The sequence below is a fragment of the Lynx rufus genome, unplaced genomic scaffold, assembly GCF_022079265.1.
Source record: "Lynx rufus isolate CCGP_SWC_20201006 ecotype Redwood Valley unplaced genomic scaffold, mLynRuf1.p SCAF_10, whole genome shotgun sequence".
NCBI lineage: Eukaryota > Metazoa > Chordata > Mammalia > Carnivora > Felidae > Lynx > Lynx rufus.
The window spans coordinates 67,048,014-67,060,580 of NW_025814824.1; the positions used below are offsets into that span (position 1 = coordinate 67,048,014).

The 12,567-nt window shown below is 38.5% G+C and overlaps 1 protein-coding gene across 2 annotated transcripts in view; it reads left to right on the top strand.

Annotated features, from left to right (window-relative positions):
- The first annotated feature begins 1,136 nt into the window (after positions 1 to 1,136).
- Positions 1,137 to 12,567, top strand: part of FKTN (fukutin) — a 68,108-nt gene continuing 56,677 nt past the window's right edge. For both annotated transcript variants that reach the window (XM_047067403.1, XM_047067396.1), the window contains exons 1-2: positions 1,137 to 1,330; positions 11,790 to 11,849. In XM_047067403.1, the coding sequence (XP_046923359.1) occupies positions 1,226 to 1,330; positions 11,790 to 11,849 (165 nt within the window). In that variant the 5' untranslated portion in view covers positions 1,137 to 1,225. The remainder of the gene's footprint in view (positions 1,331 to 11,789; positions 11,850 to 12,567) is intronic.

Here is a 12,567-nt window from a genome sequence, read left to right on the forward strand (position 1 = left end):
GGGGGAAAGAAATTGTGACCTCAGCACAACTATGAGTTGACAAGTGTTTTTGAACAATGGGAGAACTCAAGGTAAATAGTGTTTATAAGTTCTTTTTGATAAACTGTAACAAGATGAATATCAGCTATCCAGTAGATGAATAGAGAAAGCAGGAGGGTAGGTATAAATTTGCTGATTTCCCTTTATTTTTCAGCTGGAGAACAAAATCGTAGAAAGTTGAGACATCAAGGGGCACTCAGGTGGTTCAAGTCATGATCTCACAGTTCGTGAGTTCAAGTCCCACGTCGGGCTCTGTGCTGACAGCTCAGAACCTGGAGCCTGCTTCGGATTTTGTGTCTCCCTCTCTCTCTGCCCCTCTTCTCTCTCTCTCTCTCTCTCTCTCTCTCTCTCCCAAAAATAAATAAACATTAAAATTTTTTTTAAAAAGTTTAGACATCAAGTAATAGAGGTGTTAGTCTATGTACAGGAATAAAGATAAACACTTGAAAAATTAAATGTAATATGTTTAATCAAAATCAATGCAGAGGAGATACAAAGAAGTAGAACTATATTAAAATTCTTATCCTAAAGAAATAATCAGGTGCAACCAAAGATGAAAGAACAAAACTTCTTGTCTTTACACTTTCTTTATATTTGCAAAGAACTGAAAACATGTATGGCATATTTATAAAAACTGGCCACATCCTAGATCACACAAAAACAACAAAAAGCTATCATACAGATGATGTTTCGTGACCAAACCTTTTCTCAGTTTCCTCTGTGGAAGTGGTTCTTAGTAAGGTCAGTAGCATCAGCAGAGCCTGCCAACTTGTCAGAAATGCAAATTCATAAGCCACATCCCAGATCTACTGAATCAGAAACTCTGTAGGAGAAGCCCCCAACCCTGTATACGTCAGGTTTTTTACATATCCCATTTATGTTTGTTATTTGCAGTTGTTATTTGTAGAATTCCATGGTAAATATTTTTGTTTTTGTCATGTTTGGTCTCATATCTGATTATTTCTTCAGGAGAGAAAGTTAGCAATTCAAAGAATGTGCTATGGAACTTTAGGTAACTTTTTCTTTGTTCTGTTGCTAGTTATTAAAGGTGAAAAAGTAAAAATAAGTTTTTGTCTCTTTAGAAATATCTTTTTTGTTTACAGAAAACAAGATTATCTTCTTATCCAAAAAAGATGACACCAACTGGGTTACTCTCAAAGGACAACCAAGTGAGCACCACAGACTAATGAGTAGAATCAACAAGAACGTGATTTTGGCGCTTTTAACTTTGACAAGTTCTGCATTTCTGCTGTTTCAATTATACTACTACAAGCACTATATATCAGCAAAGGTAATTTTTTTTGTGTTCCTATCTACATATTTTTCTGATGGTGTTGTCTTTCTTTAGATGCTGTGCATAGTTTTAAGGATGTTACACCTTTATCATATATATTTCAAATATTTTTCCTGGTTTATTAATTTGTCTTTTAACTTTATATTCATAGTATAACCCCCCACCCCCCACCCCCCACCCCCAGTACATTTGTATTTAATTTCTAGTAGAAAAGATTTCTAAGTAGAAAACCTGTCAAGATCTTTCTTCCTTAGGGCATCTAGTTTTGTGTCATAAGTAGCCAAAGGTTGTGGAAGTATTCACCTGTATTTTCATCAAGTACTATTTATGTTTAATTTTTTTTAACTAAATAGAATTTATTTTAGTATGAGGTATGAATTAGATCTCTAACTTTAAAGTTTTTCCCAAATGGTTGACCATTTGTCCCAATATCACTTATTGAATTCCTCCATTAACTTAAAATCCCATCTTAATTATATGTGACGTTTCTACAAATAACTACTATTTTGACCCTTTCCCCTAGAATGCATTGTAGCTCTTTGTATGTTTTTAAGTAGGCTCCACACCCAGAGTGGAGCCCAATGCTGGGCTTGAACTCATGATCCTGGGATCAAGACCTGAGCTGAGATCACGAGCTAGATACTTAACCACCTGAGCCACTCAGATGCCCCAAATGCCGTGTAGCTTTAGTTGTAAAAAGCAGAAACACTACTTTAGGATTAAACCCCATTTATGCTGCTTATCAACTGTGGGATCTTGGGTAAATTACTTCTAAATGCTCTGTTTTCTTATCTACAAAATAGGGACAATAAAGATACCAGCTCGTAGACTTGTGAGGTTTAAATGAATTAATACACATAAAGCATTTGGAACAGTGCATGTCATAAAGAGATCAGTAAATATGAGCTATTATTATTATCTTCATATAGTGTGATCCTGGTTTCAGGAGTAGAATTTAGTGATTGATCACTTACATATAATACCCAGTACTCATTCAAAAAATTTATTTAAAAGTCACTGTTTGCTAGGCATTTTGACAAGGTGACAGAAACAATGAGAAATGTTTTTTTTCTTCCATATTTTTATAATTTGCTGGGGACAGATGCTAGTGGAAGTATAGATGCTTCCGGTATGTTATTAGTGTGAAGATAAAATGCTGTCTATAAGGAATACAATTAGTTTCTCTATCCCAGCCAGAAAAAAAAATGCTTTATTTAAAAATAGTAAGTATAGTTAGAATAATAGACGTTATTATTTAAAAGCTCCCAACTTTTAAAATTTTTTCGATTTTGTTGAGGAAAATGTTTAAACTTTCAGCTTTTTATTAAACTTCAAGATCTCACTTAAACTTCAGGGAAATACAGATGAATCTCGAGTATTCTAGTATAGTTTCTTATAACATAGGAAGAGAATTCAGAATTCTGTAAACTTTGCTTACTGATTATATCTGAATTGCATTTCTCATTTGTTCAGTGTTCTCAATTGTGGGATATCCTTAGACAGAAAATTCACACAAAATGATTTCTAGTTCAATTAAAGTTGTTTGATTTATTAGCAGAAGAACGGAGAATGGTAACCTTGATCAGCACTAACTTACACATCAGCAGCATCAGCATAAAAACCATGATTTTAAGGACGCCTGGGGAGCTCAGTAGGTTAAGCATCCGACTTCAGCTCAGGTCATGATCTGACAGTTTGTGGGTTCAAGCCCAGCATCAGGCTGTCTGCTGTTAGTACAGAGCCTGCTTCGGATCCTCTGTCTCCCCCTCTCTCTGCCCCTTCCTGCATGTGTGGGATAAATAAAATAAATAAAACATTAAAAAAACAAACAAACATGATTTAGGTCAGGTTTGAACTTTCAGGCAATTCAGAAAGACACTGAGATTGTGTGTTAAAAGCTAGGGCAAGAATGAAAAGTTGGTTTTATCTGTGATCACAGCCTACTTCTAGTAGTAAATGCCTGCAGTAGTAAATGTTGAGGACTACAAATCTTTTCAGGCTCTTCAGGAGAGTACTCTAATATTTATCATAGGTTAGGGAAGAAAGGTTATTGATATCTTGGAGTTAAGGAGGCATATTTTTTTCCTAGTTATAGTATAGTATTGGTTTTAGGAGTAGAATTTAGTGATTCATCAGTTACATAGAATGCCTAGAGCTCATCCCAAGTGCCCTCCTTTTTTTTTTTTTAAATTAAAAAAAAATTTTTTTTTTTTAACGTTTATTGATTTTTGAGACAGAGAGAGACAAAGCATGAGCAAGGGAGGGTCAGAGAGAGAGAGGGAGACACAGAATCTGAAACAGGCTCCAGGCCCTGAGCTGTCAGCACAGAGCCTGATGCGGGGCTCAAACCCACGAACCGCGAGATCGTGACCTGAGCCGAAGTCGGATGCTTAACCGACTGAGCCACCCAGGCGCCTCCCAAGTGCCCTCCTTAATGCCTATCACCCATTTAGCCCATCCCTCTTCCCACCTCCCCTCCAGAAGCTCTCAGTTTGTTCTCTATAGTTAAGAGTTTCTTATGGTTTGCATCCCTCTCTGTTTTTATCTTATTTTTTCTTCCTTTCCCCATGTTCATCTGTTTTGTTTCTTAAATTCCACATATGAATGAAATCATATGGTATTTGTCTTTCTCTGATGGGCTTATTTCATTTAGCATAGTTTCATCTACATTGTTGCAAATGGCAAGATTTCATTCTTTTTGATATTATATTCCATTGTGTATATATGTGTGTGTGTGTGTGTGTGTATGTATATATATGTATACATATATGTATATGTATATATATGTATACATATATATATGTATATATATACATACACACATACCACATCTTCATTCATCAGTCAGTGGGTATTTGGGCTCTTTCCATAATTTGGCTGTTGTTGATAGTGCTGCTATAAACATTGGGGTGCATGTGCCCCTTGGAATCAGTATTTTTGTATCCTTTGGATAAATGCCTAGTAGTGTAATTGCTGGGTTATAGGGTAGCTCTATTTTTAACTTTGTGAGAAACCTCCACACTGTTTTCCGGAGTGGCTATACCAGTTTTCATTCCCACCCACATTGAAGGAGGCCTACTTTTGACCATTTCTAGGGCCTCGACACAGAATTCCTTTTGGCCCTAGCTGGTTAGACAAGTTTAGCCTTTCTATGATCTCCCAAATGAGGTCTGAATAATCCAGTTATTTGATAGCATTGAAGGCAAGGAATTTGTGTATCTATTGGGTCAGCTAAAACTCCATAGATGGGTGGAGTTGACTCTTCAGATTCTAGAACAACCCTCTAGATCTTTGAAATACAAACTCTTACAGGCCTTTGAAATACAAACTCTTGTGTGATGTCCTTGTGAGCAATTTCTGTGAGCTCCACCTTTCAAGCAATTGGCTGGCAGTTTACATCACAAAGGTTATCTCTAGGACCCCCTATAGAATGTCAGTTGTTCATTGTTTTTTGTTTTGTTTTGTTTTTTTTACTGCACCAACCTAGACAATCTGATTATAATTATGTGTGCTCATTCAATCTGTATTTATTGATTACGTGTTATATACAGGGCATTTTGCAGGAATACAGAGATAAATGGAACACAGGTCCTACTCTCAAGGAACTCATAATTTGGTAGAAGTGGCAACAGCATTAATTCTTAAGTTTGGGGCCTAGATAATCCTGAGTTTGACTCCTTATTTGGTTGTTTTTCTTAACAGCAAGTCACTTAACTTCTTTAAGCCTCAGTTTCTTTAAATGGGGCTACTGGCAGCTTTACTGGTTGAGATAATGTATGTCATGCATCTCACTTAGTGTTTGATATATGGTAGGTGCTCAGCAGATGGTAGCTATGAATAGTGCACACATTCTAGTCCTTTCAAGGTTTACGTTGCTGCCTGATAAATAAAATTGGATTTAATTATTACAGGTTTCTCATTGATCATTTTTTTCATAAATGAATTATCTGGAGCCCAGATATGTTAAGCTTCTTGCTGAAGATTGCCAAATTCAGGTCCTAAAACTTGTGTCCTCACTCATAGAGCTAGTCGCACATGTGAATACAAGTATGCTCAAACAAAATACTGTAACATTGGTAAGATACGAGATAGATAAGATGGCTCATTTTGAATCACAATAGAAAATTATAAAATATTGCTGCCTCAGTGGAAGGAAGACAAAGCCCATGAACTGTGTTTGTATAAAGCACTGGGTGAGCCAAACCTTAATAATCTCCTTGACTTAGAACTATAAGCAGCACTCAGTGCCTGCAGTATTCAGCTACTCTTACTACCTAGAAAGCTACTTACAGGGTTCTGTGCTAGGTTATTTTACTTTGCATTGTATGTACTTTTTTGCCCTTTATGACTATATTTATGTGTACACACATGCACACACACACTCGGCACTGAATGGGGAAGGACTCAAAACAGAAAAGACAAGAAGCCTCCAAGTGGCACTGGCACAGAGGAGGAGGAGGGACAAAGGAGCGTTTGTCCCTACTGTGGCTCCCACCAGCAACCTCCTAATAGGAGGTGAACCTGAAGTTGGAAGAACAGGAAGTGCTTACTCTTTTAAAGGAAAGTGTCAAAAGACAGTCATTTCTCTTTAAAAAAGCCTCTTCCGGGGCGCCTGGGTGGCGCAGTCGGTTAAGCGTCGGACTTCAGCCAGGTCACGATCTCTCGGTCCGTGAGTTCGAGCCCCGCGTCGGGCTCTGGGCTGACAGCTCAGAGCCTGGAGCCCGTTTCCGATTCTGTGTCTCCCTCTCTCTCTGCCCCTCCCCCGTTCATGCTCTGTCTCTCTCTGTCCCAAAAATAAACGTTGGAAAAAATAAAAAAAAATAATAAAAAAAAAAAATAAAAAAGCCTCTTCCTTCTACTCTCTGCCCATTGCTAAAAGCCTGATCCCCTGAGCTGGCTGTCCTTAAGGCTGGGGCAGGACAAGATGGTGGGGAGTGGCCTAAGACCAAAGATCTGAAGTACCCAGGCCCAGAAGGGCTTATACGAAGTGGCTGCCGGGCTCAGGGGGTGATCCCCTCTGTGGTCCAACTGGTCCTGCCCTCGGGCAAACTTGGCCAGCTTGTTGAGCTCCTGGAACTGTCTGTCTTATGGCTGAGCAGTGAGCTGCAAAGTGTGTTTGGTTAGAAGGTCAGGAGGGAGTTGGAAGGGGAGTTTGGATTTCAAGTGTGGCAATAGTTATTCACAGTGAACAATTTCATATGCCATTATTAGAAATGGAAATTAATCTTGCAGCCATTTAGATCATGGCAACAAAGGTTTTTGAAATTTTTGAGTTGGTCAGTTGCTTGCTAAAATCATCTAAGAATCATGATTTTTAAAAACTCTCCTTTGACTACTGGCTAGTTCCCTTATATTCTGAATGATAATGTGCAGATCATTGCTGGAAGAAGAATATTCTATCTGATAATCTGATCTAGTGTGTAAACTTTGATAAATGCTATTGTTCCCCTCTTCCGATCCTTTCCCCCCGCATCCCCCGCCCCCATGACCACCATTGTTCAGGAGAATATGAAAGAATTTCTTCCATTAGAATTGAGGGATATTTAAAAAATACTTCTATGTATCCCCAGACTTTACACTCTATAGGTTTTCTGGCCAAGCAGTTTGGCTAATTAATAAGCAAAGTTTTCCCACTGTGTCAGATCATATTTATGAGTCCTATGCACTAAGAACTTCAGTGACTTGGGAGTAAGTAAGAGAGCAGTGCATCTACTATAAGGAAAGGCACTGAGATGCAAAAGGGGAATCTGCCTGGAGTGTTGGTGAATTTACCATGGTTAGTGTTTCTGATCCTTAGGATTACAAATTTATAAACAATTGAAAAAGATCAATTATTGAAAACTCAAACAGTTTTTGTAAGTATTACTGTTTGATTCTCTGTAGGCATGATTAATGATCATGCTGGATTAAGAATTCTGTTTTTGGGGGCACCTGGGTGGTTCAGTCAGTTAGGTGTCCAACTTCGGCTCGGGTCATGGTCTCATGTTTCGTGATTTTGAGCCCCACATCGGGCTCCATGCTGACAGTGCAGAGCCTGCTTGGGGTTCTCTCTCTCCGTCTCTCTCTGCCCCTCTCCCACTCACTCTTTCTGTCACTCTCAAAATGAATAAACTTAAAAAAAAATAAAGAATTGTTTTTTGGTTTCTGTAAGAAATGGATTGTTGGATATTCTTTCAAAAAATGAAAGGATTTTTCCTTAAATCTTCACCTCCTATATGCTAAATACTTTCTCTTTAATGACATATCCCTTATTTTAACTCATTTATCAGTGGTGTTCAATAGCCACAAGACCTTTTCTACCCCTCCTTTTCGGCATCTGATTCCATCTTTTCATTTATTTATTCATTTCATTTACATTTTTACTCAATCCTATAGGAATATCTTTAGCCTTTAAAAAGAAAAACCACTTGATTTGATATAGCATTTCTTTTAGAACATTTGGTCATCTATTTGTCAAATGTTTGTCGAGTACTTACTATGTGCCCAAGTACAGTACTAGGCTATGAGATGAAATGACAGTCAAGTGTAATCCTTGCTGTCTAGGAAGTCAGAAACTGGGGAAATTTGGGGTTGAAGAGAGAAGTTACGAAACATATAAAGAGACATATAAGCAAATGACAATATGTTACTTCTTTAAAGCATATCTCATAAACCTTGTTCTGCCTACTTTTCTAGTTATAGTTTAAGAACTCTTCTTTAGTCTCTAGCTTTTGTAATCCTCTCTGTACAGCTGTCCCAGTTATTTTTTTTAAATATCTGATCAAGTTATTCTCTACATAGCATACCTATGGAGTAAGATCCAGATTTCTTACCATGGTATGGTAGATAGTCTCTGTTTGCCCTTCCAGATCTTGTCTTTAATAGTCTGCGTCTCGGGGAGCTGACCTCAATGGACTGCATTAGGTGAGCTCCCTTCCCTTTTCTAGTTGGAGGTCAGCCAAGGGGAAACATCATCTGGAGATTGAAGACCTGGAGGAAAGAGAGGTCATGTTATTTATTCTTTGGGTTCTCTATTTGTAGGATCATTGCTTGATAGGGACTACATTCCTCCTTTACAGCTATGGTTGTAGCCACTGGTTGCCAGTAACTGTACCTCACCAGAGGTAGATTAGCCATTAAGATAAATGAAATTTATTTGTTTGTTTTTTTTTAATGTTTTCTTTCTTTATTTTTGAGAGAGAGAGTGAGTGTGCACGTGAGAGGAGGGTGAGCGGCAGAGAGAGGGGGAGAGAGAATCCTGAGCACAGAGCCTGATGCAGGGCTTGATTTCATGAAGGGTGAGATAGATCATGACCTGAGCTGAAATCAAGAGTCGGATGCTTAACTGACTGAGCCACCCAGGTGCCCCAGATAGATGAGATTTAAACCACAGGGCCCCTCACTTCCAAAGGCCCTTGAAGGAGGCTTAGGAATATGTTATAAAGCTATATATTTTGGTAAAGTTTGCAAAATATATTTTTGCATTCTGTTTATTAAAAAGGACCACCAAAATTGTATAATTGTCAGTCCCTATAAAACTGTATCCTCCTATGTCCTTATCCTTGACCCTTCAAGCTTAGGTAAGTGCAAAGTTTGTAGGGAGTGAAAATCTGCTGAATAACTCACTTAGGAAGGCTATGATTGAATATTTAATGAATGAAATAATATTTTGAGTTGGTTTTATAAAATGAGTGTAAATCCTCCAGGTATAGAAAGATGGGAAGGCCATTATAATAGAGAAAACAGGAGTGCCTGGGTTGCTCAGTTGGTTAAGCATCTGACCCTTGATTTTGGCTCAGGTCATGATCTCACAGTTTCATGAATTAGAGCCCTACATCGGGCTCTGAGCTGATCCTGCAGAGCCTGCTTGGGACTTCCTCCCTCCCTCTCTCTTGCTCTCTCTCTGTCTACCCCTCCCCTACTTGTGTTCTCTCTCAAAATAAATGAACTTTAAAAATTATTTAAAAAATAGAGGAAACAGCATATTTGAAAAGAATGAGCTCTGTGGATATCTACAAGAGGAGCATACTACCTAGAGACCAAAGGAAGCACGAAAGTCCCAAGTCCCAAGGCAGGAACATGTCTGGAAGTTTTAAGAACAGCAAAAAGATCAATGTGGCTATAGAGGAGTGAGAGTGGGGAAGAATAGTAAGTAAAGTCAGAGAGTTTATATTGTTTAGGGCCTTGTAAACCATAAGGACTTTTGCTTTTGTTCTGAGTGAGATTGTGAACCATCGGAAAGTTTGAGCTGATATGTGACATGATCTGATTTTTTTAAAAAGGTAGTAGAATGGATGCTCTGTTGAGAATAGATTGTAGGGTCAAGGGCTAAAACAGACTAGGTAGAAGTCTATTCTAATAATTTATATAGGATGGTGATGGCTTGGACAAGGGAACTAGTGGTAGAAAGTAGAGCTACCAGATTTTGTTCATGGGCTAGACGTGGGGTATAAGAGACATAAGAGTCAGGGATAACTTTAGTATTTGGGGCCTAGATAATTGGAAAGGGGAAGTTGCTGTTTACTGAGATGAGAAGCAAGCTTGAGGGATGGTTAGAGATCTGATGCTTTTTCCAGACATGTTAAGTTTCAGGTGACTATTTGACATCCAAATGAAGAAGGTGAGTAGATAGTTGAATATATGTTTGGAGTTCAAAGGACTGGTGTGGTTGAGAATATAAATTGAGAGTGGTAAGCATACAGATGGTATTTACAGCCATTAGAATAGATGAGGTACCAAGAAAGTGAACGTAGAGTAAAAAGAGGGAGAAAAGTCTCATGATCTGAGTTTTGGGGGTCCCTCATACATCAGGGAGGTGGAAGAACTAGCAAAGAACAAGAAGGAGCAGCCAGAGAGAAATAGGAAAACCAGAAGTATGGGATTCGGAGAGCCATGCAACTAAAGTGTTTGAGACACAAGTGGTCAACAATTCTTGATCAAATAAGACAAGGAGTAAAAATAATTGACCATTGGATTTAGCAACATGGAGGTCATTGGTGATCTTGATGAATAGTTGGCAGAGTGAATTTAAGCTCAAGAGCTTATAAGAGGAGAGGAATCGGATGCAATAAGAACAGACAGCCCATTAGGGGTTTTGCTTAAGGGGGGAAAATTGTTAGTTGGGAAAATTGTTAATTGTTAGGGGGGAAAATTGTTAGTTGCATACAGTGGGTATGCAAGAGAGTTATTGCTTGTTTGTTTTAAGATAGAAATAATACCGTGTTTGTATACTGATGGGAACGATCCAGCAGAGAAAACAAACAGCTCAGAAATTCAGTCTAATTAACTCATGGAGGGCTATGAGTAACAAGGGCTATGTTATAGAGTTTGCAGTCTCTTTTCAAGGATGAAGATTACAGAGCTGTCTCTTTGTAGTTTGTTCTCAAATATCTGTTGCTATTAAAATGTTATTGTCTAAGTTGCAGAGCTTATGAGGAGAGACCACTTCTGGCTTTACCTTGATTACTCAGTATCTCTCTTCCTCTTTTCTGTTCTCCTTCCCTCCATTTAGCAAACCACAATTAAGTATTTAGTCATTACCAAGCACTGTGCTAGGCACTGGCAATATAAAGGATTGGACTTGGTCCCTGCCCTTGAGTTTGCAGTTTAGTGGGGAGATGAGTCTCCTTTTAATTTTTTTGAGTGTGATGAGTTTTGTTTTTTGTGTGGTTTTTTTTGTTTTTTTTTGAGAGAGAGTGTGTGTGTTGCGGGGGTGGGGAGGGGTAGAGAGAGAGGGAGACAGAGAATCCCAAGTGGTCTCTGTGTTGACAGCATCGAGCCCGATGCAGGGCTCAAACTCATGCACCATGAGATCATGACCTGAGCTGAAGTTGGACACTTAACCCACTGAGCCCCCAGTGCCGCAGGTCTCCTTTTTAGAAACTTGGGGCGTATTTCATTTGTTGGGTAAGGCTATTCTTCTTGTTCTTTAGTATCCTCCCATCTGTCTTCTATGTAAAGAACACATTCAAGGCATAAGAAACTTCTTTGGATCTTCTTTGAGCTTGAAACATTCTTCCCATTGTCTCTAGACCATCAGACATTCTTTTTTCCTGTTACTTTCAAAGTATTTGGGGGCTTATCAGATGAAAACTGATAATGCTTTCTTCCTTCTGATTCTCTAGACCAGACTTTTTTTTTTAATTGGAGTATAGTTCACACACAATGTTACATTAGTTTCAGATATACAACACAGTGATTCAACAGTTATGCTGTGGTTACCACAAGTGTAGCTACCACCTCTCATACAACAGTATTACAATACCATTGACTGTATTCTCTATGTATATTTTATCCCCATGGCTTACCCATTCCATAGCTAGGAGCCTATATCTCCCACTCCCTTTAACTCATCTTGCCCATCCCCCTCACTCTCTCCCCTCTGGCAACCACCAGTTTGTTCCCTGTATGCCAAGTAAAATGAGACAGAGAAAGATAGCTTTGAATTTATTAAAATGTTTTTTTGTTATCTTCTTAGAATGGAGCTGGTGTATCAAAATCTAAGGGAAACCGAATTGGATTTGATAGCACACAGTGGGTATGTAAGATAAGTATGAAATTCCTCATTTACAATGTTCTTTTAGTTCATTTCTGTATGTGCTCAATAAGGATTTGTTGAATGATGACAATGATAATAACTACCTTGGTGGACAGTAGGAGTAGGTGTTGGAGGGGAAGAGGTAGGCCCTGTGTCAAGTACTTTACATGCAGTATCTCATGTAGTCCTATGGAAACTCCATGAAGTCAGTACATATTGTTATCCTCAGTTCACTTAGAGGGTTTAAGGTTAGTTGGCTAATAAGTGGCTGGCTGAGTGCAGATTCTAACTGTTTGCCTTCAAAATCCTCACTCACTGAACTATGGTGCATCCCCAAATGAAAAAATATATGAATCAGAATTGAACTATGAATAAGGGAAGACAATGATTAGGAATTAAAATCTATTCAACATGTTTCCTTTTCTTTTTTTTTTTTTTAATATGAAATTTATTGTCAAATTGGTTTCCATACAGTACCCAGTGCTCATCCCAACAGGTGCCCTCCTCAATGCCCATCACGCACTTTCCCCTCCCTCCCACCCCCCATCAATCCTCAGTTTATTCTCACTTTTTAAGAGTCTCTTATGGTTTGGCTTCCTCCCTCTTTAACTTTTTTTTTTTCCTTCCCCTCCCCCATGGTCTTAAGTTTCTCAGGATCCACATAAGAGTGAAAACATATGATATCTGTCTTTCTCTGTATGACTTACTTCACTTAGCA